The 27,494-nt window shown below is 43.0% G+C and overlaps 1 protein-coding gene and 1 non-coding gene across 2 annotated transcripts; one reads left to right on the top strand and one right to left on the bottom strand.

The window, feature by feature from the left end:
• Positions 1-2,510: 2,510 nt before the first annotated feature.
• Positions 2,511-25,048, bottom strand: LOC142956442 (ATP-dependent 6-phosphofructokinase, platelet type-like). The gene is made up of 22 exons (XM_076098045.1): positions 24,713-25,048; positions 20,700-20,773; positions 18,990-19,067; positions 18,380-18,569; positions 17,663-17,828; positions 17,510-17,554; positions 16,955-17,063; positions 13,960-14,055; positions 13,525-13,617; positions 13,304-13,429; positions 13,049-13,113; positions 12,765-12,834; positions 11,234-11,380; positions 10,476-10,546; positions 10,166-10,253; positions 9,094-9,246; positions 6,448-6,612; positions 5,328-5,389; positions 4,528-4,639; positions 4,230-4,329; positions 4,046-4,151; positions 2,511-3,881 (listed from the first exon to the last, which is right to left on the bottom strand). Exons 1-22 carry the CDS (start codon positions 24,813-24,815, stop codon positions 3,725-3,727), a joined length of 2,376 nt encoding a protein of 791 aa, XP_075954160.1. The 5' UTR covers positions 24,816-25,048; the 3' UTR covers positions 2,511-3,724.
• trnar-ucu (transfer RNA arginine (anticodon UCU)) lies at positions 15,914-16,005 on the top strand. The gene is given in 2 exon segments: positions 15,914-15,950; positions 15,970-16,005. It is a non-coding gene; the product is annotated as a tRNA-Arg (tRNA).
• Positions 25,049-27,494: the final 2,446 nt, after the last annotated feature.

Raw genomic sequence — 27,494 nt, 5'->3', positions numbered from 1 at the left:
GACCTTTTTAGTGACTATTTTTGGCATGCTATACTATGACCTTTTTAGTGACTATTTTTGGCATGCTATACTATGACCTTTTAGTGACTATTTTTGGCATGCTATACTATGACCTTTTTAGTGACTATTTTTGGCATGCTATACTATGACCTTTTTAGTGACTATTTTTGGCATGCTATACTATGACCTTTTAGTGACTATTTTTGGCATGCTATACTATGACCTTTTAGTGACTATTTTTGGCATGCTATACTATGACCTTTTTAGTGACTATTTTTGGCATGCTATACTATGATCTTTTAGTGACTATTTTTGGCATGCTATACTATGACCTTTTTAGTGACTATTTTTGGCATGCTATACTATGACCTTTTTAGTGACTATTTTTGGCATGCTATACTATGACCTTTTAGTGACTATTTTTGGCATGCTATACTATGACCTTTTTAGTGACTATTTTTGGCATGCTATACTATGATCTTTTTGTGACTATTTTTGGCATGCTATACTATGACCTTTTTAGTGACTATTTTTGGCATGCTATACTATGACCTTTTTAGTGACTATTTTTGGCATGCTATACTATGACCTTTTTAGTGACTATTTTTGGCATGCTATACTATGACCTTTTTAGTGACTATTTTTGGCATGCTATACTATGACCTTTTTAGTGACTATTTTTGGCATGCTATACTATGATCTTTTAGTGACTATTTTTGGCATGCTATACTATGACCTTTTTAGTGACTATTTTTGGCATGCTATACTATGACCTTTTAGTGACTATTTTTGGCATGCTATACTATGACCTTTTTGTGACTTTTTGGCATGCTATACTATGACCTTTTAGTGACTATTTTTGGCATGCTATACTATGACCTTTTTAGTGACTATTTTTGGCATGCTATACTATGACCTTTTTAGTGACTATTTTTGGCATGCTATACTATGACCTTTTTAGTGACTATTTTTGGCATGCTATACTATGACCTTTTTAGTGACTATTTTTGGCATGCTATACTATGACCTTTTTAGTGACTATTTTTGGCATGCTATACTATGACCTTTTTAGTGACTATTTTTGGCATGCTATACTATGACCTTTTTAGTGACTATTTTTGGCATGCTATACTATGACCTTTTTAGTGACTATTTTTGGCATGCTATACTATGACCTTTTTAGTGACTATTTTTGGCATGCTATACTATGACCTTTTTAGTGACTATTTTTGGCATGCTATACTATGACCTTTTTAGTGACTATTTTTGGCATGCTATACTATGATCTTTTAGTGACTATTTTTGGCATGCTATACTATGACCTTTTTAGTGACTATTTTTGGCATGCTATACTATGACCTTTTAGTGACTATTTTTGGCATGCTATACTATGACCTTTTTGTGACTTTTTGGCATGCTATACTATGACCTTTTAGTGACTATTTTTGGCATGCTATACTATGACCTTTTTAGTGACTATTTTTGGCATGCTATACTATGACCTTTTTAGTGACTATTTTTGGCATGCTATACTATGACCTTTTTAGTGACTATTTTTGGCATGCTATACTATGACCTTTTTAGTGACTATTTTTGGCATGCTATACTATGACCTTTTTAGTGACTATTTTTGGCATGCTATACTATGACCTTTTTAGTGACTATTTTTGGCATGCTATACTATGACCTTTTTAGTGACTATTTTTGGCATGCTATACTATGACCTTTTTAGTGACTATTTTTGGCATGCTATACTATGACCTTTTTAGTGACTATTTTTGGCATGCTATACTATGACCTTTTTAGTGACTATTTTTGGCATGCTATACTATGACCTTTTTAGTGACTTTTTTTGGCATGCTATACTATGTCATTGATAAGCTCAACACTAAAGACTGTAGAGATGGTTGTGGATTTCTGCAAGTACCCAGCCCAGCCTGCCCGTATCAAATGGGAGCAGAACATTCTCCACCACCAAGAAGGCTCAGCAGAGGATGCACCTTCTCCGGCAGCTGAAGAAGTTCAACCTGCCAAAGACGATGACGGTGCACTTCTACACCGAGTCCATCCTCACCTCCTTCATCACCATCTGGTCACAGCCTCCAGGACCCTGAGGCAGGCAAGAAGCATTGACTGACCCCTCTCACCCCGGACAAAATCTGTATGAAACACCTCAAGGAAAACAACGGTTTCATCCCGACTGCAGCCAGGCTCACGGTGTTTTCTTTAAACATACTTGTATATTGTTCATCATGTTCTATTGAAAAATGTAATGTTTTTGGTTATGTCTTCATACTATTGTAATGTGTATATTGTTAAGTACCAATCCCCATGGAAAATTCCTTGTATGTTCAAAAATGCTTTGCAATAAACCATATCTGATTCTGGTTCTGATTTTGACATGACATATTAACTCAATCCTTTCAATGTGCTATACTATGACTTATTTCGACAAACCATATGATGACATTTTTCATTTATCAATCAATAGAAGTTACTGACAAACACAATTTCATAACTTTCCACACGATAAATGCTTTATTACTCTGACAGGACACACACACACATCACACTTCCAGCACATTGAGTTAATGTTGTGTACACGTTAGACATTCTCCACTCCACGGCCAAACTACAGCAACAGCAGGACCCTACTCTATAACCCCATCTATAAAGATGCCACAAACAAAGCCCAGGGCGGATACAGACGGATAAGGCAACACCACACACACACACACACACACACACACACACAGTTAGCAGGTGATAGGACGGACACACACACACACACACACACACACAGTTAGCAGGTGATAGGACGGACACACACACACACACACACACACACACAGTTAGCAGGTGATAGGACGGACACACACACACACACACAGTTAGCAGGTGATAGGACGGACACACACACACACACACAGTTAGCAGGTGATAGGACGGACACACACACACACACACACAGTTAGCAAGTGATAGGACGGACACACACACAGACACACACAGTTAGCAGGTGATAGGACGGACACACACACGACCAGCTCAGCCCACTAAACCTCCTGTAGGTCACATTTCATTTTACAATCAAGTTGTTAGACACGTTTTTCAAGGCGTGAACAGGCGTTAGATCGACACCGTGTGATCCTCCTTGTGTATATATTCTCTCTTTAAAAGCAGCTTCATGGGTTTACATTGATTAAAGGGCTCAAAGTGCTGTAGGAAATAATAAAACATAACGGCAGCTGGACATCACCCGCCTCAGCCTCGCTGCAGCTACACCACGCGGGTGTTCAGTCAACTTGGTGGTTAAAAATTAATTTTGATACAGCTACAGTTTCAGGACGATAACTTGAAACCTATTCAGTACATAGTAAGGAGGGCAATATATATTTAAGGTTATAATAACTTTGATTAGGAATCTGGAAAATACAATATCAGCTCTGATTGCTTGTTGAGCTCTATTCACCCTCAAACGTAATCTGTCGATATCTAACTCTTCCCCGTCGTTATCTTAATAAAATAGAAGATCCCTTCTGATAAGTCCCACGACTTCACCGTACAACACAACTTTGATAAATCTACTTTAATGTATTTGCAGTCAATCAGCGCGTCGATCTGTGATTGTGTGAGTAGCAGTCACAGATGTCTGCTTGTTGGGTTGAAGCTCTCCTCCTCCTCCGGCAGCGGGGGGGGGGGGGGGGGGGGGGGGGGGCGTGGCTCAGATGGCCGCCGAGGCGTCGGCGTCTTTGGGTCGCACGTGGGTCACGTGTTCCAGCTGCCCGGAGTCGGACACGTCGTAGCTGGTCTTGTACTTGGCCAGGATTTTCATCAGTGGGCGGAGCTTCAGCCACCACTGCTCTTTAGGGATCCTGTGGCTGAGGAGACAAAACACACACACACGTGTCTCCTGTTTCCTCCCTTCTTTGTTGTCCTTTGAGCCGGGCTGTGAATCTATACTATGATTAGATTGATCTCTGAACAGCAAGGGGGTCACGGAGCTGTAATGCTACCGAGAGGAAAACTGTAAAATGTTACTCACACAAAGTCAGACTCGTCCCGGAGCTGTGACACCGGCTGAAAGACCAGAGCTCTGCGACGCATCCCCAACAGGCAGGCGGTGTCCTCCGAGTTAGTAAACACTCGCCCTGCAATGAAGACACGCTTCAGCCTTGATAACCAAACACACACTCGTGCACACACACCATTACTGAGTCGCGTCTTACCTCCTTTGTAAGAGTCCTTGAGCGTCTGTGTGATCCACTGAATGGCTTTAGCAGCGACTTTGGTGCCAAAGTTTCTATCAAATGGTGATGGAGCTCCTCCCTGTGAAGAAGGAAAATATTGTTCTATTTAAATCAAGGCTGTGAAAAATAATATCACAATATTAAAATGGATATTTGTATTATACATGTAAAATGATCACAGTGATGATTAGTGCAACAAAATCTGTTCACTTCAACTGGTGAAAATACAGCATATATAATAAAAAACAACGTGTGTGTGTGTGTGCGTGCGTCCGACCTGCTGCATGTGACCGAGGATGTTCTTCCTACAGTCGAACACTCCTCGTCCCTCCTCAGTGTACAGCTGGTAGATGAACTCAGTGGTGAAGTTCTCGTTGGAGTTCTCATTTCTGAAACACACGTTAAAAGGGCAACAGCTTAGTTAAAGAGGGGTCGGCTCGCTGAATAAACTAAACTAAAATAAAGTCAGGAGCTGCTGTAAACCCTTTTCTTTGGATCTACTTTTTACCAAAGAAACAATCCCACATGAAGGTTGAGTGGAGTGATCTGTGGATTGTCCGTTTGAACAGCGACACAGAGATGTGGCTGTATTTAGTCTCCTTTGGGTGAACCGGCCCTTTAAGCAGCCTAACTAACTAGTGTCCTCAAGCTGTTTGTTCTCGACACCCCCCACTGCTCAAGTGCCCTTGAGCCACTTAGGATGCACCACTGACGCAGGTGCAAACCTCAGCGCAGACACACAATGTCACCTACACACTGTCCACAATATTACATGTGTCCTACTTCCCCAGACCTCCATCCTGCTAGGAGCACTTTACACAGCGTGATGCTGCAGTGGACTTAAAATAGCAACAATAGAAGACACTAAGTAAAGTGTGCACGGTCCATTAGCTGTCTAAGACATTTTAAAATGTCGGGTATTTCATTGAAGACAAATACTTATTTTCTTTCAGACAAAACACAGTTATTACCAACAAAAAACAGAGTTTTACAATCCTACACACACACACACACACACACAGGTTAAATAATGTGTGCGGCAAGGAAACAACAGTGGAAATGTAACATTTGACTCACCTGATCACTAAGCCCCTCTGGATGCTCGTCTTCATCTTCTGCGTCAGATGCTCCACGTTGGCCTGAAACAGAGAACGAAGCCTCGCGTTACAACCGGAGCGACGGCGTCCTGCAGCCTGCAGCCTGCAACATGCACGAGCACGAGCAGCCCCCCCCCCCCCCCCCCCCCCCAGAACAGAGGAACAGAGGGGTGCAGGGTGACATTTACACCACCAGGGGGCCCCATAGCTGCTGTTTGTACCCTTCTGATGAAGCCCAGACTGGTTTTAATGCATAAGGAAGGTTCTACAGGGCTCCTTTCATCGTATTCATTCATCTTTTAAATGTCATTAGGAGGAAAAAAAAGGTTTTATATTTCAAATATAACACTTTTTTTAGTAGAAGAGTGTGACGATATGGAACAGCTGCTTTAAAATAGTATCCCCCCCCCCACACACATGTACTCTCAGTTAAGTCCCATTTTATGTTGGCTAATGCCTCTTCATAATGTAGAGTAACACTAACACATTCATAATTATTTTACTAATACACTTTTTAGTTTATCTTCTGTTGCCACTTAACTGTATATTATTATTTGTAGAGTGGAAAGTAGCTCACACAAGGCAGTGCAATTTAAAAAACAACTTTTATAAAAGTAAAAGACGTTAAACTGTTCCAGACTAAAATAAAAATAAAAATGAAACAACATCAGAACATAAAGTCAGGATGTCGGCATCCATTTGAGGCGTAGAGGAGTTGCTCTGTAAATTGTCAAGAATCTAACAAAGTTTAATTTTAAAACAGTGCGACAGTAACGACGTAGACACAGCGACGGCTCTAATCCCCCCCGACCTGATGCGTGTTGATGGGATCTGTCTGTCACGGAATGAGTGACGCAGCTCAGAGGTTATTAATAAGCACGACTGCCATCATATCTGGGTCACCTGCACACTCCTGAAACGTCCAGGCGGAGGCAGCTCAGAGGCTTTGAAAACATTTACATTAACGTTTACTGCTGAGGTTAAATGAAGGTTATGAAACATAAAGACATTAAGAACACATCGGGAGGAGATACGAGCCTTTAAGTTGCCTTTAACGTTGCCGTCTTCACTAAACACTTAAAGCAGACTTGGTCTCTGACCTGCAGGTCCCGGATGCCAAACGGCTCCTCGTAGATGTAGACGGTGTCGGCGCCTGCAGCCAGGCCGCCCACGGTGGCCAGGTAGCCGCAGTAGCCCCCCATGGTCTCGATGATGAAGACCCGCCGCTTGGTGCCGCTGGCCGACTGCTTGATGCGATCACACGTCTGCATCGCACGCGCAGAACTCAGTTATTAACGAGCAGAAATCACAGACTGGTTCATCAGAGTAGAGCTGAAACAATCATCTGATGTGCAATCAAGAAGAAATAAGACAACTGCTTTTATCTATTTTGAATTAAATTAACTTAAGTACTTTTGGCTTTTTGTTTGTCTGAGTAAATCTGAACTTTGGGCTAAAGACTAAACAATAAATCAACACAGTTAAATAATGATAATGATCAGCTGCAGCTCTCCTTAAGTAGACAAAATACTGAGTAGACATGCAGTTACCTTTAGTGTCCACGCTTTAAGAAGAGTCCCATCAGTGAAGTTGTGTTCACTCACAGATTCTAGCTTTACTGCTGAGATATCTTGTTTTAAACTCTCACTGTATCTTCAGAAGCATGAACTATTACTCGTCATTATTCTAAGACATGCAACACTACAGGAGGCCTCTGGCTGTTATATTCCAGGTGTTTCGTGTCGTCACCACTGGCCCTTACCTCCACGATGGCCTCGAGAGCCGTGACAGCGCCGATACTGAGGTCGGTGAAGGACTACACATTGTTACTAATGGTAGCAGGCAGCATGCACATCGGGATGCTAAACTCCTCGCAGGCGGCCCGGGCCTCGTGCAGCTCCAGCAGGGACTCAAAGGCCTGGTGGTGATGGTGGCCCTGATATGAGGTTAGACCACCGGGGGGGGCACACTACTCATCTGAGACCCTGTCCCTCTGTGATGCAGACTACAGGGATTCAACAGGCTGCTTCATGGTGCACAGAGGCTCCTTTGACTTGAATCCTTCGTTGGTTTCTAACTGAAGCTGTGACCCAATGTGCTGCTTCATACTAACTGTTTACAGTATGTAATATGGACTCATGTTCATGGACTGTCTTTGCAGTTCCTAAGCAAGAAATCTGCACTTTTCCGTCACTTTTCTTTGTTTTCAGGGGTGTTTTTTTGTTTCACCAACATCTACAGCATCTAGTATTTACACAACAACTGAGAACTCTTGAAGATCTGAAAGATAAACTCTGAGTGTGTGAACCACTTAGCTGATGTTGGTTTAAATAAATGGAGATCTTTCCCTTAATGGAGTTGGTGAACGATAATCTAAATCTGTTTTAGGAGCTTTCCCAGTTAATAAAAACATATTTCTATTTTTCTAGACCGATGTTGAAGGACACAAGTAAAGGGAGTCCTTTGAATTAAACTGAGACCATGAAGATGCAGCTGTGTGTGTGTGTGTGTGTGTGTGTGTGTGTGTGTGTGTGTGTGTGTGTGCTGCAGTCTGGCTCTCTCCAGGTGATGGGGCCTTTGGCTGAGAGGAGATGGGATGGGGGGTTGACGCGTAAAGATAAAGATTGCGGTGAGTCTCCAGAGGCCGGAGGCGATGCTTCCTTTTACGTACATGAATGTAAAGAGGGCCGGGCCTGGAGTCAAAATAATATCCAGACCGCATTCAGCGATGCTGGACTTCATGCCTAGACTGCATGCAGACTTACTCTCCATGCGCGCTGACTCTGAGCGTTGAAACACATCCCCGTCCGCTCACCGGCTGTTTCCCAAACAAACACAGCCGGGGCCACGCGCAGCTGCCACAACACAGTTCACTGCATGCACGAGCACTTACCTGGGACCTCCGCTGACCAGCTCGCCCCCAACAACACCAGCATCAAGGGTTTCACTGATGTGTGTGTCTCATCCTCCCGATTAGCCTTTGAGGTAATCGTGAGTGACTTTCTGCTGTTGTAAGGATGCACCGATTTGATAACGATATCGGGGCCGTTACCGACTCAACATTGGTGACAATGGGGCAGATCTTTTCTATTCAGTTCTATGTTTAGGGCTGAGCAGCACGCTGGTAGGAGGGAGATAACAACAAACATGTCAGCTGTTTGCTACGTCAACAGGTCATGTGGATACCTAAAATATCTGGGAAGCTAATGTTTCAAGGGCGGCAAAATATAAACACGTAAAATAATCGAGCTTCTCCAGAAGAATCATGCTGCAGAATGACCCATTGTTATCAGCTGATACCTAAAACCCCGGTATCGTTATCGGGACGGAAGAAGTCTGATCGGTGCATCCTTAACTCTAGGACCTGTGGCTGCAACATCTACCTCATTAAACTTAAATAAATAAATAAAACTCAATGATATTCAAAACAAATGTCAATGTCTTGCCAGCAGTTTTTTAGTTTTTAGTTACAGGTTCCATTGCTGAGTGTCAGGTTGCCTGTGTTGACACAGAACATATTGCAGCCCATCGATACTTTACAGCAATAATATTGACAGAAGATATTCTTGTCAACGTCATGTGAACCTCTGCTGAAGTGTCTTAACTCAAATGAAGTCCACCTTCTGATGGTTGATGCGAGGACGCGAGCTGTGGATCAGCGAAGCCCCAAAACTCTGACAGACCGGATGGTGTGAGCGCATTACGTCCCGACTACAAACACACACGTATCACTGTAAACAACTTACATCAGTGATGGCATTGAGAGCGGTGTCTGAGCCGATGCAGAGGTCTGAACCGGGTATGTTGTTGGAGACGGTGGCGGGGACCATAACCATGGGCACGCAGAACTCGGGATGTTGGTCCCGCGCAGCAGAGAGCTCCAGCAATCCCACGTAGGCCTGCAGCAGTGAGAGCCAGCGTCTTATTGGTGGTCGTTGAGGATGTACAGACAGCGGGGAGGAGGTGTGGGAGAAAAGGGAAGAGGCCTAACGCCAAGGTCTCTACCAGGACTAGAGGACATGGGAGAGTGTTTAACTAGATCCTGGTGTAGGGTTTGTCTTGTGTGCTAACAAGTGCTAACTTAGCGTACTGACATCTTTGATATTACTTTCATCTTTTCCAGTACGAACACATTAAATGTTGAGGATCATGTAGGGAAGACATAAAGGTGGGACAGACGGGAGGACTGTACTGGTGGGAGAAGCCAAAGGCACCAGGCCACACAGGGAGGACAGAGACACACAGAGGACGTTTGTAGCTCCACACACAGGGAGACAGGGAGGGAGACAGTGTTCACTATCTGACCAAGCTGCACAGAAACCTCTGTATTCTGTATTGTTAGACAGTTTACTGATAAATGTTTTGTTTTATTTCAAAAAACGTTGTTTAAATTTGTGATGGAAGTTCCATTTCTGAGATATTTTAGTATCAGGTTTCCAAATAGTTCCAAATGTACGGTTTTGGCTTTGCAGCTCGGCCATGAAGTAAAAACCAGATGTGGACGGACAAGGAGGGAGCTCATGACATTTCAATGTGTCTGAATTGTATTCTGAAAATGTGGTTATGCAGAAATGGAGACATGTTTTGCATATTGAAATATTCTAATCAGTGAAATCAGAAACATTAAACAACACAAAACATAATGCACTTAAAGAGAGAGTTCTTAATAACGCTGTACGACAGGAACAATATCGCTGAGCAATGAAAATATTACTCAAGATTTCTGCTTTCATAGAATTATTAGGAGCTATACTGAATTATAAAACAGTCACAATATAATATTTTTAGGGATTGAACCAGCTTGTTCTTCTTTCTTACCTCAAATCCTCCGATGACCAGCAGAGCGTTGATGTTATGGAGCTTAATCTGCTCCGCTATCTTGTCCAGATGTTTCCCTGGAAGAGTTCTAGTTTATACAAAAAGGAAATAATTGTTAATATGTTGTTTAAAGATAGATATCACGAGTCTGAAGCAACAACAAGGGATGATGTGAGAGAAGTGAGCAAGAAAATGGGTCAATATGTTAACATCACTCTCGATGTAAAGAACCAAAGTCACTGACGATATCTACAGTTCAATCACTACTGATGACTTCAGCTCCTGATCACACATTTACTCTCATATTCACCGTTTAGTCCCCAGCAGGGAGCCTCCTTGGCCGGTCCAACCACCGACATCTCCCCATTTGATCTCCTTGATCTGATTTGAAAAGCAGGAAGGTGTCATAATTAATAATAATAAGTAATGTGAACCAGCAGCACATTATCACCATCATATATAGTTCAGACTGTGTGTGTGTGTGTGTGTGTGTGTGTGTGTGTGTGTGTGCATGGTATAGCTGCCGTGGGAAAGACACTTTCCTGCTTCCTGCTACTCATCAATTATTCACTTTGACCTCCAAGGAATGCTGCTGACATCCATCACCTACTCTTAATGAGCGCTATACTTTAAACTGAGCTTATAGATGATTTGCTCCTGGATCACTGAGGGGTGCAGGGGCCAAAGTCTCAGCATCCAGACATCAGACGTAATACATTAAATAATAAGATGGAGAGATCTCTCTATCAGAGTGAGGAGAGACAGCGAGGTCTGACCAATCACGCCTCAAGATAAGTTGGCTTGCCGGCGGTGTCCGGTTCAGGTGAATAAGATTCTGTTCATACTTCAGTAACTCACAGCTACAGTTTACACAGCGTGACGGTTATATTGATTTAAGGGGAATGAACTTCTCGCACTGGAGCTTTCTTTGAGACGACAGCTTTGGCGTCTGAGAAGCCGATACCTCTGACACTTAGACTACACGTCAATTAGTGATTAAATGACACAAACCGAGACACGGCGAATAACTACGTACCACGTAGTTGCATGCGTCCCCTTCACTCTTACCTGTCCCTTGGAGAAACCCTCGAAGCCGTCGCTGACCGCAAACATTTTGTGGCCTTCAGTGATCCCCACTCTGACAGCAGCGCGCACGGCGGCGTTCATACCGGCTGCCGGGGCGCCGACGTTCAGCACGGCCACGTTAAAGGAGCTCTGGGGATGAAGAGAGAAGCGGTCACACACACACACACACACACACACACAGTGGAGACAGCAAAACCTGGCACTAGCACACAGTTTGGCCGAATGTTATAAGCTTTTAAAACATGGTCACACATTCACTGTACAATCACAGCATGTATGACGCTTGAGTTGAAGAAGAAGATTGCTTCTCTGCGGCTGTTAGAGGCAATGAAGACAAGCAGTGATTTCTGCAGCAGACGTGAAGTAGGCCAGTTTATCCCCGCAGGATTATTTAGCAGATTAAAGAAGAATTGCTCCCCATGCCTGACGGGACAGTAGTCCGTCCCCACTCCCTGATGATATCATTCACATCTCAGTAACTGAGCTGAGGAGCCATGCAGGGCTTTGCCTCAGAGCAGAACAGCAGCTGGCAAAGACGACCTCGCATGCAAGAAGCCACATGCTGCTAAAAGACGCAGCGAAGCAGCGGCTGCTTTCTCGTGACAACCAATGAAAATATTGACTTTCACCGAGAATCCAAAGCTATTCAAACTCCAATCATCCGTCCCACTAGCTGCTGAGGATAACATGTTTTGGGACACAATCTAAAACTGCTGCACGGCAACTTTCAACCCTGAATATCAAAGTGCAACTTCAGGTGAAGCCCATGAAGTTGTGTGTTCATGACCCACATTTGAATGCAAGCCTCATACACTCAGCCTCAAGTCGTCATTGGTATTCAGTGTGCAGGGAATGAATGAATGATTAGGCCTTGAAAGTATTCCTCCTTCCCCTTCGCTAGGTCCCGCCCCTCGAAGGCAGACTGGCCAATCATAGCTTAGCATCAGGCAGCTCTGACCAGGGTCCAACAACTATCTGGCTCTGCTCCAAAGACTCTTATGTAATTGTTTTTCAGGCTGGTTTCATGGATTCTAAAACGGGTAATTAAGGGTTTATTTTGACCTAACCAGAGTTGGTGATTGTTTGAACAGTGGAACCACTGAGTAAGACGGGTTTGGTGACTTTTATTTAGTTTCTGTTAACTCTGAATGAAGTGTGTTTCACAATATGGTAAAATGATTAGTTGCTATAAAGCTGATCTGCTCTGTGAACTACGCCGGCCTAGAGCCTGCTCAGCTGCTGCCTCACTACTCCTCACATACATCAGACTGCTCTTCACCCTCCTCCTCCTCCTCCTCACCCTCAGGACAGGAAAAACAGACTCTGTGTTAGTGTCACAAAAAGGACCGCAGCACCCAGAAGGCACCTGACCAGGAAGTACCTTATGCTACCGTACAAATCTCAGAGCCGCTGGTGGAGAGACACATTGGAAGAATTACATTTGTGATAATGCTGTGATTGAAATAATCATCGTTTGTTTCATTAGTACTGATTGGTTTTAACGAGTACTTACAGTTGGAAGCTCAGAATCTGGTTTCCGGTAGGAGAGGAGTCGGTAGGTGCTCAGGTTGTTTTCAAAGCTACTGCAGAGCACATTAGAAAATACACAGTGGATGAGTTCTGTTGCTGCTGAGGAGAAACCACTTAGAGTCAAACAACAAGCAATGCAAACACAAGAAATACATCTCGTACATCACGCAGGACCTCTGATGAAACAGGTGGACACACAGACCTCTCTTTATTCAAGCCTGAATCCGATGTTTCATCACATCGAAAGAAGTTAAAGTTCAAAAATACCTGCCACGCAGTCTCACTGCCTCTTCAAACTTCTTCTCATCCATGGCCTTCTGCACCTCCTGAGTCTGATGACGAGACACAGAAGAGCTCCACATGTTAAAAACATTAAGACAATTTCAAATGATTAATTCTCTGTTATTAGAAACGCTTAAGGCTCACATGTAATGGAGCAATCTCAAGAGTGCACACGTGTTCTCTGCATGACACACACACACACACACACACACACACACACACACACACACACACTCTTACCAAATGAACACACTCCATAAGTGGAAGTCGAACTGCCTGGTTGCCAACCAGAGAGACAACGCAGGCCGGGGTGGTGGCAGAGGCCTCCAGTAGCGCCAGCACCGCCTCCACGCCCATACGACTGGCCTGCAAGGACAATATCACTTTGACTTGGCTCACGATTTATCATTTCACGTCACATTGTTTTCCATCGAGAAGCATTAAAAGATATCGTGACTCACCAGGATCCGGTCAAAGGCAGAGGGGGTCCCGCCTCTCTGCACGTGGCCCAGGATGGTGACCCGGGTGTCAAGGCCCAGGCAGCGTACAACCAGCTGGGTACGGAGGGAGAACCAATGATGATAGAGGATTAAGCACTCAATAAAGGAACTGCGTACAATGATATCAAATCCTGTCAAATAATGTGCATGCAGAAAAGATAAGGGAGCAACGGGACACAACATATATACGGAATCAATACATATAAAAGGGAGAAGACATTTTAGAAAAGAAACGTAAAGAAATAAGTTGCATGAAAGAAAAAACAGTGACACATAGGACATTAAATGTGTTGGTGTGCGTTCATGCTCTGAAGGAAACCAACAGGACACCATGTAAGGGAATAAAACACAGCTTCTGAAGGAGAGTCAGTGGGTCGGTGACTCCGTTGTACTTACATCCTTGATGTAATCAGGAGTTATTGCCTTGTTGTGGGAATCTATGGCCCCCTCAGATACGATGATAATGTTCAGCCTTTTCTTATCAGCACGGTTCTAGAGGGATGCAAAAGAAGCAGAAGCATTTGAGAACATGACAGAAAACGTTTTGCAACTGAAGGGCCGATGTAGAATCGACTTCAAACGTGACACATAATTATTAAAAGGACATTAAACAGAAAGGTTAGCTTAAATATTCTACGTGGGGTTTCATTCTTAACAAACAAGTGAGTTTATACGTAGTGTTTCTGACCAATATGCTTGTTTCCTCTGGGCCTAACAAGTTATTCATCAAACATTTTGAAAGCACGTTTTGAATATAACTGAAGGACTTCCTGTTTGCTAGCTACCAATCGTCTTCTTTGCATGTTTATAATAAAGTTACAGATCGCTCAAATGCACATTCCTGCCACCAACTGTCAGTCGGTGGAACTGCGTGAAACTGAGGGACATCATATCGACCCTTCACTGACACAGAAAGAGGCCAATGTTTGAGGTTTAACTTGTGTTTTCTCACATTTTGTCGTGGTTGAAGCTCATTCTGGTGTATTTTCTACTATTGACGGTTTCAAAATTGAACATTGGTGCAAACTGGAGGCTTAATAAACCACACGGACACCAAAAGTGTCTGGACCACAGTAAACGCTGTACTGTAACTCTTCAGACGTATTGCTATCCACCAGTTGCTCCAGCTTCTGCGTCAGTCTGAAACTGAGCGCTACTCACGTCCTTCACTAAACCACATGGTAAATCCTTGTCTGTCAACGGCTCCTTCAGCAACTATGATTATGTTCAACCTGGAACCTCAAGATCGACTCTGGACGGTAACAAACACACTCACCACATCAAAGCTTCTAGAAGACTTCATCAGTCAGTATCAGGTGATGAAATATGTAACATCTTTCTTTGAAACATCCGATGATCTGATAAGTTAGTTTGTTTATTTGTGTGTGTCGATATACTAAATATCAGACTCTGTTGCGCAATGGACAGCGCACTGGACTTCTAGTTAAACAATAGAGATGCAATTCAAAGGTTGTGGGTTCGAGTCCCAACAGAGGCAGTGTTATACAGAGAGAAGACCCAAATGTTTGTATTAATAACAGGTTCCTTCAGCTGCTGACATGCACTTGTTCCTCCTATGAAGAAGTAGCTTTCTTTGCCACATTAGGGCGGCTGACTAACCGGTGACGCGTAATATTTACATATTTATTCCTGTATTTATTTATAGATTTACTTAATATTAATTAAGCAGCTGATGTGGCAGCTACCTTTTCTTAAAACTGGAACATTAACGCATTGGAATTCCAGTCAATAATTACAGATACAATTCAAAGGTTGTGGGTTCGAGTCCCGCCGGAGTCGTCAATTTACGTGTTTAAAACATTGACCGTCCTTGAATCTTCAACACAAACAAGCTGCTGGTGTGTATCTCGTGGAAATAGATACAGCGTTGGACTTGTATTTGAACACCTGACATGTGTTTCAAAGATTGTCGGTTCGAATCCCACAAGAGTCGCTACTTTACTGTGTAAAACAGCGTATCTCAGTTTCTTTGTAGAAATCGAACTAATGCTGCATTCCAGTGGGATCGTTTGTACAGCGGTTACAGAAAGAGTTGAGATTGAGCTGAAGGCACAAATGTGTGCGACTCTCTGTGTGTAACGTGTACATGAGAAACGTTGAGACAAACAACCCACTAATGTGGTACTCAAGTTGTTTTCCTGAAAGAAGAAAGTGAGCAAGTTAAGATGTCTGCAGATATAGTTGATACAAGTTGTTGAGAAGAGAGAAAGAGAGAGAGAGAGAGAGAGAACGAGAGAGAGAAAGAGAAAGCGAGAAGCTCTGTGTGTGTGTGTGTGTGTGTGTGTGTGTGTGAGTATATGAGTGTGTGTGTTTACATAATGAAGCAGCCGGCTCTGTGGCGCAATGGACAGCGCATTGGACTTCTAGCGTAACACATGAGAGGTTATTCAAAGGCTGTGGGTTCGAGTCCCACCAGAGTCGCTCTTTTACACCAAAACACTTTTTTAGTCTCTGAACTTGAGATGGATTTTAAGTTTTAAAGCTCCTAATTGTGGATATAATGTGATACAGTTTATTTACTTGTAGGAGTCCGGTCATTTCATGCATTACGTGTCTGTGAGAGGGGGTTTGAGGAATGTGCTGGAGCAGGGGTTGTGTGAAAGTGGCTGCTTGAGGTGTTGAGAGTAACAATGGGGCATCGGCCGAGGAGGGGCTTGTTGGACTTCAGCCAATCAAGGAGCTGAGGAATGTGACTTCGGGGAGACAAAGAGTTTGAAGCTCTGGGGGATTTCAGATCTTCTGCTGGCCACCGAGGAGGCAGACCAGCCTCCTGGGTGGCTCGGATTGGATCTCACTTTCATTTTATATATAGGTTTGTTTTGTTATTAGTGGTGTGATTCGGGTTGTAACTGTCTGTATCTGTTTTTATGCTTCTTGGATAATAAATCCATTTGATTTTTACTTTAACCTGCTGTTGTGTTTTGGAGGCGATTGAGAGCACATGGCAGCAAGGGGGGGGGGGGGGGGGGGGGGGGCGATTTCTCCCTGTGTCCAGAAGTTATGGCCATAACAACTTCACTTCAAACTCCTACTGAAAACCTGTTAAAAGATGCTTTGTGAAAAATAACTAAAAATCATTACCTAAGGGGCCACAGACTCATGAACTATGATGTTTTCTAAGAAGTATATCATCAATTAAACTACTTTTTCGTTCATTATATGTTCCAAAACTGGCATTGAAGTGCAGAAAACACAACATTAAATACCATTTAGCTAAAAAGGTTGCTGAGGTAAATAAAATGTATTGCTACAGTGCATGTGTATCCATGTTATGTATTATATGTACGTATTACACACACACATATATCAACTGATTTAGAGACAGTGAAACTTTAGTGTGTGTGTGTGTGTGTGTGTGTGTGTTTGTTACCTCAGACAGTTTCTGACACATGTTGTCCTCCCAGCCGTCTTCAGGAGGCATTTCAGGGATAAAAACCCAGTCCGCTCCGCATGCCAGACCACTGACCAGGGCCAGGTATCTGCACACACACACACACACACACACACACACACACACACACACACACACACACACACACACACACACACACACACACACACACACACACACACACACACACACACACACACACACGCACACACACACATTTTAATCATTGCTTTGAATCTTTATTTCCCAGTAACAGATAGTGTGGCTGAACACACACATGCACTGGCCTCACTTATCGACGTCTCCACATAAAAGTGTTTTTACCAGCTCATGACTTATTAAAAGCTAAAAGTGTGTAATCCAGAAGAAAATGATGATTTAGTTAAATTTGACAATAGATATTCAGAATGGGCTTTGTTTGGTTATTGAGACTGAGAGCACAGCAGCATATTTAACCTCCTTCTTTACATGTTCTCATGTGTTTGGTGTTTAAATCTCTCTGCGTCGCACTCGAACACAAAGTGAGGAGCCTACCCGCAGTGTCTGCCCATGACCTCCAGCACGAATGTCCTCTGGTGGCTGAAACACAGTGAAAAGGAATGTTAGGAACAAGAAGCAGCACATTTCAGTGAAACCCGTTGGACTGGTCCGCTGGAACGGTCTGTACTCGTCTCAGGATTCGTTCACCTCTGAGCCGTGGTCATGATGGCGTCCACCACCTCGATGATCCTGTGCAGCGCCGAGTCGGTGCCGATGGTCATGTCGGTGCCGCAGAAGTCGTTGTCGATGGAGCCGACCATGCCGACGATGTGGAGCTCCGAGTTACTGCGGGCCGCCTCCTTATCGATCAGACCTGAGAGACGTCAGAGAGGGAGATAAACCTGTAGAGATGAGCCTCCTTTTGGACGGCTTTCCCCAGAGACAAGGAACCTTTTAACCTCTAGGGAACATTTGACCCCCCCAAAAAGTCCCTAATCGAGGGTCGGACTCTGTGGAAAGTACTCTTGTATCGATTTTGGATCATTTTAGGACGAGGGGAGAGCATTTTTCTTTGTTTGACGAAGCCAAAGTCAAGTTTGGCTTCGCTTCACAGCGGTTAAGTTCTGAAGCACAAATAAAGAACCATCAAAGGATCAGCAGATGATTTACTGAGGAGACTTCTAGTTTCATTTCCCTCCTCTGGTGGACACACTGAGCTGCAGGCTGCAGAGTGTGTTTACCCTGCGACCACCAGCAGCCCTCATCACATCTCATGTTTCTTTGTTTTTCCGTGCGTCAGCGGACTAATTTATCTAATCTCCGCAGATCTTCAGACCCGCCACAGAGAGGCAGACAACAAAGGGCTGCAGCAACAATGAGAACATATAAGGTCGACCTGAAGCCCTGCAGTGATCGATCCATCACCTTGTTGGACCAGCTCGTCCAGCAGACCGCTCCACTCCTCCCTGAACAGGTTGGCTCCGGTCAGGCTGCCGTCTCCTCCGATCACACACAGGTTGGTGATGCTGTGCTGCACCAGGTTGTGCGCGGCTTTCAAGCGGCCGTCGCGGGAACGAAACTCTTTGCAGCGGGCGCTGCCGATGACTGTGCCACCCTGAGGGGGACGCAAAGAACAATCTGAGATCACATTGTTCTCTCTATCTATCTATCTTGTTAATAATAATATTGCTTTTCTACAAGATGAATCTTTGTTCACCGTTGCACTGAATATAATCCACTTTGAAACAATGAATGTCCGACGTGAACAAAGAGCGAGAAGGTTGAATTTAATCACAGACTCATTTGGCTGAAGGCTAGAAGCCTCGTTGCTGAGTCGTCTCCAATGATCATCACTGACTCAGCACAAATATTCGACCGTGTTGGCCGAAGCACAAACACTGCTGCTCCTCAGTCACAAAGCATCTACACACAGCACTCTGTGGTGCTAAAGATGATTCCATCATTAACACAGGATGGAGTCTTGTTAGCGAGAGCGCGTGTGACCTCGACCAGCAGCAGAAGAAGCTCGACTCACCACTTGCAACATGCTGGAGACGCTTTCCCACGTCGCCTCCTTGATGTTGTCTCCTCCGTCCACCATCCCCTGGTACCCCTGAGAGGAGAGACAGACGTCATTCAGGACACACACGTTAACAGTGACCGTGACTGTGGGTCACCTGATCCTCATCCTGAGCATTAATATGTAAACAGATGCAGCTAAATGCTATTAACAAAAATCCCACAAAGTTGTGATTTCCTAGAGACAAAATGATATCTGCAAATTTATGTTTATCATTGCTTGATAAATTACTTGACATTATGAATCAGTTATCAGTCAGTCAATGAATTGATAAACCTGCAAATAGTTTGAGCACAAAACCCGTTTGAAAACAATATAACCAACAGCATGAGAAGCTAAACATTATTACGTTTGCTAGTTATGCTTCTGAAGCTCCGCTGTTTGTTTTCTTCCCACGGTTTCGTGTACGCTGATCCAAACTACCAGCCGGAGGAAAGGACGGCGTCACGGCACTCGGCTGTCATTACTCACAGCCGAGTGGCTGTCGGAGGCTGACGATGAGCACAGAGCAGCCAGTGGAGGGTGAAGTGGGCCTCTGGTAATCATACCCACACTGAGACCACATCCTCTCTCTCTGCATTCAAACTGCACTTATACTCTCAGACATTCAGAACCGAACACGGTGTTAATGAAACGGGGATGTGACGTCGCTCTTTCCTGATGTTGAATCATAATAAGTCGATCTACGGATGGGCGTGGTGTGACACCGGCGGAGACAAAGCTCTCAGAGTTGCATAGGAAATGGGATTTTCAAACACTTTTTTCCTATTCACTGTCTATAGGAAGAGAGAAGCTGTCTGAGAAATGCATGATGGGACAGTCGTGTAAAACTGGTCTACGGTGCAATAAAGAAAAACATGCAAATGAGCACAACTGAAAAGATTCTCAGAATGACGAACGTTTCCTTTTGAAATGACCAAAATAAGTAAGAGTTACCAAACACAATCAATAAGTTAACATCTGTAGAAACTCTCTGGGAGTTTATGGATTGTATTCGAGCCAAATCAAACGAGAAAATTGCTAAAATATATAACAGGTCACAGCTATGTACCACTGATCTGTACGTCATCAAACACATCGAACTAAAGACTACGAGCTACACCAACCATTTGTTTACCTGAATGCAAACCAGCCGGTCACGACTATAAACAGACCTTATAAGGAGTTTAAATAGTTCCAGCAGTGAGACAGGAAGTTAAATTCCCTCTGGAGAAAACGTGACATGGACACAGGACAGGAGTCTGAACTCTGTATCAGCCGATGAAATATGAAAAGAAACATCAGAGACGTCTTCCTGCAGGTGAAATAACTGAGAACGCGTCACAATGAAAGCTGTTCTTATCAAAGCTCCCACACATCACAATGAATGACAGCTTCTGCTGATAGCAGCACAATAAAAGGCCTCTGAGGACACCAACTGTTCAGACACATTCACCTCCAATCGTTACACATCTGATGATCCAGCCTGCATTAAAACACCGACAGCGTTCACTGCGGTCGCCAGTCTCTGGTGCTCACCATGTTGACTGGTGCTGAGGAACCAAAACCTCCTCGTGTGTTTTCATTGGAACGTTTTCTGATTCAATATTTTGGTTTTATATCATGAAGACTCGTCAGTAATAACTCAGCTCCGCGTCGTCAGTGACGTCTGGAGTCACGTCTCACCTCGTGGATGAAGTAGACCTTGGCTTCCACGTAGATGCCCATCCGGACGACGGCCCGGACCGCCGCATTCATGCCTGTTAACGGAGAAGAGTCAGTGGTCGTCACGTCACAGTGCAGAGATATTAATATATATATATAAATATCCTAAACTCCATGGATGCATCTTACTGCAGGTTTCTTAAGACGTTTGTCCTTTTTCACAAGGAAACAAATAACTAATATGTGTGTGCATCCAATTATCAGGTGAACTTATAATTGATTTTACTAATGTAAAAAAAATTGACTGGAATATAATAAAACATAAAACATAAGACAAAGATACTTCTGTTAAATAGAAACCTGTGTCTTTAAATACAATGACTTACTTAAATGTCATATATGATCCGCAAACACATAACAGCATAAACAGAGAGAGGAAAGAAGCAGACAAATGAGACGAGGACTGGAGAGAGAGAGGACAAAGGAGAGAGATACAGACAGAGAGAGAGAGAGAGACAGAGAGAGACAGACAGTGAGAGAGAGAGAGAGGACAAAGGAGAGAGATACAGACAGAGAGAGAGAGACAGACAGAGACAGAGAGAGAGGAGACACGAGTGTCCTTGAGGATTTTGTGCCACATTTCACTAAGTGTCTGTTGGAGCACTTAGAGAAATTAGAAACAGAAACAAATGTCTGTCTGAGTCTGTGATCAACACATTGATTGTACAGACAGAGGCTGACACCCTGATGTATTGATTGAGTAGATTAATGAAAGTATTTGATGTAAACATCTGGCTGAGAGACGTTGTATGTTGTTGAGAGCTTTGACAGAAGTCGGAAACACAGATTATTTTGACATGAAGCTGCTTCACTCAGCGTTTCTACCGGTTTTAATCAGAGGAGACCTCTGCGATGATAAAAACCTCCTGAACGATGAACCCTGAAGGAATCAGAGCTGTGAGCAGCTCACTGCAGCAAAGACAACAACTCCCATGATCCCACGCTGCTTCACGACATCACCACTACTCCTTCTGTCCTTGTTGTTGGCAGGAGACCACTGGCGGCAGGAAATTACTAATTCTGCGTCACCAAATTGCTGAAGCTCACCGTGAATCACCCTGCTCATTACCAAAGACTTCTGATATATGATGCAGACTGATATATGAAGTGATGACTCTCATAAAGTCACGGGTGGCTCCTCTTTAGCTTATTCTCTGTGCGTCGGTCAGAGTGACGCAAAGCTCCGAGCTCAGCGGGAACAAGCTGCTCCTCACAGCCGGCACGGCTCCGTCCGCCAGACCTCCTCCTCACGCTCACGAGCTCTGAACAACCCGTCACATTCAGCGGCCCTCGTCTGCAGAGTGCACGCGGGACGTGACTACTTCTTGGATGATGTTCTAAATGATGTTGCTGTTGTTGCTGCATACAAAGCCGTGATAATCTAGATTTGCAAAAACCACGTCAGGTGGAGGGCTGTGATGGGTTTCATGAGACTAGAAAGATGTTCAGTTCACTGTCACATGAGAGGAAACCTGCAGCACGTCCAAACAAGTTAGAAGATGAAGAATCATTGATGACTTGAAATGATTCTTCAACTGTGGAAATAGTTTAGATTATAGATTATAGTTTCCTGTCAATCAATGAATCGTTTCAGGTCGAAAATAAACTAAACGATCAACACGCAGAACGTGGATCATTGTAAACTGACACCAGGTGGACAAACAGGATGTTAACCCACAAAGAGTCACTACTTCTCTGGGTCAACATGAACTACACACGTCAGTGTGTGTGGGTGTGTGTGTGTGTGTGCCTGCATGCCTGAGTGCTATAGTAAAAGTTGCCATGGTAATCATGTGTCATCTTAAGGTTGGGTTGGTGCTCCTATGTCACAGAAAAGCATGCAGAGGTGAAGAAGGTTAACGTCTGACGTGGAAAATCTATTTTACAAAATCTATTTTAAAATGTAGAATTTCTCAAGCTTTCTCAATTTCACGAGGTATTTTTGTCATCCATGACAGAGCGAGGAGTCTGTGACCCCGTGTGAGGGAAGACCTCTTTCACTACAACAGTAACACTAAAGCTTATATCTTGTTTGGCTTTTAATGTACCATATTTTTAGGATATTAGATTTTTGCTCTTCTTTATTTAGTTTGTATTAAATCAATGTACTGTGTTCTACTGGTCTGTAAATGTCGTTACACTACATCTATTGTGATATATATGTTTTTCTTAAGTGCATGTTTGCATATAGTGTATTAACAGTAACAGCAGCGTTTTTGCATCCAGTCACAGGATACACATCGTTCACCATCTCAGATAAAGTACTTTAGTTTGTCGGCTTGTTTCATTCGATTCAGTGCTAGTGAATAACAATAATAAACACTTTGCAGTAGTTATGAATGGAAGAGATTTAGGACAGCGGTGACGCATGATTGACTCTGAGCATCATCAGGAGGAACATATGCTGTTCTGTGCTGCAGCCTACAGAGACACAGTGTTACGTAACAACAATAGCTCTGTGGTAAACCTGCAGCACTGTGTAGATAGAAGAGCACAATACAGATACACCATACAGCCAGTATGGTATATACAGACAGTATGGTGTATATATAGACAGTATGGTGTGTGTATAGTCAGTATGGTGTATATACCGACAGTATGGTGTATATATAGACAGTATGGTGTGTGTATAGTCAGTATGGTGTATATACCGACAGTATGGTGTATATACAGACAGTATGGTGTGTGTATAGTCAGTATGCTGTATTTATAGACAGTATATGTATAGTTGGTTATGTTCTGATGATGTTTCAGGGTCGATATTGGAGCTGATGAGAATGGATTTTACCCATTGAAAATATCTCCGTGTGCATTAATTATCAGTATAATATAATAATGACAAATTACATCATAAAAACACCTCACTGTTAGTTCATTTGCATTAATGTAATTCCGCTTCCGTTCATCACTACGTCACTGTGTACCCGGCGCTCCTCACGTAGACGGCACGATCTCACCGCGACAGGATGAGTAAAGCTACCGGCAAACAGACAGGAAGTTGATATACGCTGCCAAATAAAAGCGCCGAAGGGCAAACAGAATAATGTGACCTTTACTGTGAAAGGCTGACTCGGAAGTGGGATCCTTTAACTCTTTACGTGACACCGGTCCTCTCGTGAATCATCCTCAGTTATGCAACACACGTGAATCTACTCGTCTTACTGTAATAACTGATCATTTTCACTGGAAGAGAAGTTCATATGAGCGCTTATACTCAGTCTAACGTTTCAAAACTATTACTCAGCCAAACAAAAGTACCAGGGAACCTTAATAGTACTCGCTGTCTTAAAGTCAGGAAGACATCAAATAAATATATAATAGTATTATGTAAACTTACAGCAAGGTCATTATACATACTGACTGAGCTCATTATGGGAATACCACAGAAATAGCATAGATTCATCCGGGTCGATGATGACATTAAGTCCTGCTGCACGCGCACAGGTGCATGCACGAACACACACGCGCCATATATGTCGTGCACACAGTAGATATATAGATGCAATGGTGCAGGATGCACGATAATGGTCCAGGATGCACGATAAGGGGAGGAACACCTTATGTAAAAGAGAAGATGTCTTTTGAATTATTCAGCCATCACGAACACTTGTTGCTTTTCCAAAATCAATCAAAAGCACCGATTACAACCTGGACTCATTTTTAGCAGACCTATTATCAATATAAAACATTATACTTAACGTGTTTCGCCGGGATAACTATTATAGCATCCATGTAAAAAAAAAAAAAATTACACATCCTCGCCGCCATACATCCATTATCGGACAGCTCTTGGGCTGACATGTTTCTGTCGTTTTTATGGCCTAAATATTACTGTAAAATAAAAACACACGTAACATTTGTTTTAAGTGTGAGTCGAAATCAATGCTGTTGAATGACAAGCACTGCTTAATTAAAACTGATAGAGGCAACGTATCTGTCCGACAATGGAACTCGAGGATACACAACGTTTTTACCTTGGGCATCTCCTCCACTCGTCAGCACTGCGATGGATTTCCCAGCGCCGGACAGGTTCTCTATAAATTTGCGAGTGTCCTGCCGCTTCGGTGGGGCCGCCATGTTCGTTCCCCCCCCCCCCCACACACACACACACACACAGAAAAATAAAAAATAAAATGTACAATTCAACGACTTCTTCCTGCGGTAACGCAAGTAACACTGACGGTATCTGAGGCCAGGAGGGGACACACTGCTGTAGTAGGACTGCAGTGGTTACCGCCCTCTACCCCACACACACACAGAGAGCCCTGATCAAAGATCGTACACGCAGTAAGATGACTCACTCCCCTGCTTTCCTAGGACACCCGTTAGCATGTGAACACGGAAGCTACACTAGAATACTAGTTTACAGCACAGAAGTTACTAAATATATGTTATTGAGCGATAATTGTGTTGAGTGATCATGTTTCTACAGCACACAGTCCCGTTAGCTTACCCTTTTATTTTTAAAGTACAATTTGGATGCCCAACTGATAAAGTGACTGTGGGTAATAATGATGGCGGCTCAATTGAACTACAAATGTTGTCCCCAAAGTGGGACTCTACTTTAAATGCCATTATTTTTTTGACACAGTCGTCTTAATATCATAACTGAAACGTTGAATCAATAAGTAATAACACTGCTGCTCAATTCAACACGCTTTAGCAAATGTTAGCTAGGTCAGTTAGCTGAATTGTGCTACTGTGACACTGTGTTTTTAGCATGTCACAAATTAATATTTAAATGTTTTTATCACAAGATGAAGCGTGAAATGCATTGGAGGATGTTTGTATTTATTTTAGTTGTCTGCTTGTTGCCTAATAGAGAGCTGCAGGGGTGACGTATGTATTTTGTAGGCCAACCCGGAAGTTAGCATCTCACTGGTTCCCTCCATCGGAGTTTGGATTATTGCAGATCATTTTGTCTGCGGCATACATAACGTTTATGATACTTACATGTTTTTGTACAGTAAGATAATCTTGACAAATAAACACAGCTGATTTTTTTTAAAGTGTAAATACAATCACGAGAAGTAAAAACAAGCTAACGTTAGGCTATAAAGGAACTACACCACGGTCACATGACTCTATGCCACCACCACTAAACTAAACGAGCCACTTGTTAGCAACCGCCTTTATTCAAGATGCGTACAAATTTTCTTATGGGGTGTTAACTGAAGTATTTTATATCGTAGAACAAAACGTTAGAATCTCTTCAGCTTGGGTTAACCACAGATCTTATTTCAAACATCTAACTTCTAACCAAAAACGTGTTCAAAAAATACAGATGAGGAACCCAGAAGTGTTGCAACAAATGTGAGCTCACATCAAAAGTTTTCACCAGTACAAACATTACCTCTTTTCTTTCCTTGTAACCAATGATATACTATGCTTTATAACTTGTGACAGAAGGGTGCAGGAATGAGTTCTAAAACCCGGAAACCAGTCAGCATGTTAGCACTTGCTGATTGCGTTCACACTTTGTGAAGATTATCTTGCTGTACGAAAAAAATGTAAGTATTTGTACTTATATGAACCAGTGCAATGCTAACTAAAAAATATACGTCCTCCCTGCAGCACTCTGTAGTCTTTCCTCACATATTCATGCGTTACGAAATAGAGGAAACACAGGATTTGTGTATTGTTGTTTATCAGTAGGCTCCCGGGTTGCGGTATGGAAATATAACCAGAGTGAAAGGTCTTCACTTTATTTTTCTTGATCACTTTGGTTCTCACGAGCTGGACTTTTGATTCAGAGCCAGAGAACTGTCAGTTGAGTTATCTCAATGTGTGTCCAGATCATGTTCAGTGGGAATACGTTCTAACCAGACTGTTGTCCTGCAGTCAGGAAATAACACACTTCCAGTAACAACTCATACGTTTCTCTGTCTTACAAACACTAAACATGAAGTGTTGTAACAGCATTAACTATGATGACATGATGCCACACAAAGAAATTAGATTATTAGATGAACTATGTAACATAGATACAACAAATCTTAGATACTTCTACGAGGGCACCTCTGTGATACTCACTATTTCTTTATGCATATCTGCTATATCATATCATAAAGTTATATTAAGCTGATATTTGATTGTTTTAGCTCTACAAGCCACGAGTTAGACAGACTTCCTGACCTTTCATGAAGTTCATGACCTCGAGCAATCGTTTGCGAGCTTTATCTCAATGATTATATATTTCCCAAGCAACAGATTGTCATATTTCATAACAGTGCATTCGTGAGAAAAAGCTTTATTTGAGAGGAAGTTGGAACAGTTTTTAATGTATGGAGCTGCTGTGTGATTAGATTGTAAAGGCCATGCAGAGGACATGAGCTACTGGACCAGCGTCAAGTTTATTTCTGCATAGAGGAGTCGTAACAATGCAACACGGTGTGTACGTGTGTGTACGTCTGTGTGTGTGTGTGTGTGTGTGTGCGTGACTACTTGTTCCTGCAGCTCAAACGTGTTCCCGTGTGTTTGATGTGTGGCGAGTCCTCCTGACTAAAGACGTGCGGCTGCTCCTCACTTCTCCAAAATGCCAGCTTAACATTTGAAATAAGGAACTCATGGAACACCTCGTGAATCTGAGCGTGTCGTTAAACACTGAGACGGTCAAACGATGCGTCTTAAATTACATTAGAGATCACTATCAATATCTGAGGATGAATAAGAGGGAAATATGGATAGAATCATGAAGAAAAGATGTATTTATTGTGTGACGTTGTGATAAAGTATACATATTCTGTTGTCAAACTT

Source organism: Anarhichas minor, unplaced genomic scaffold, assembly GCF_050575085.1.
Source record: "Anarhichas minor isolate MPS153535 unplaced genomic scaffold, ASM5057508v1 ptg000024l, whole genome shotgun sequence".
NCBI classification, from domain to species: domain Eukaryota; kingdom Metazoa; phylum Chordata; class Actinopteri; order Perciformes; family Anarhichadidae; genus Anarhichas; species Anarhichas minor.
The sequence above is the reverse complement of the archived record's forward strand: the minus strand, read 5'-3'. Positions and strand labels throughout refer to the sequence as shown.

Coding starts and splice junctions, on each gene's coding strand:
- LOC142956442 (XM_076098045.1), bottom strand. CDS start 24,815: ATGGCGGCCCCACCGAAGCGGCAGGACACTCGCAAATTTATAGAGAAC. Junction 13,430..13,524: donor CTGCCTTTGACCGGATCCTG/GTGAGTCACGAT, acceptor TTGTCCTTGCAG/GCCAGTCGTATGGGCGTGGA. Junction 13,114..13,303: donor TTATGGAGTGTGTTCATTTG/GTAAGAGTGTGT, acceptor TCTCGTCATCAG/ACTCAGGAGGTGCAGAAGGC.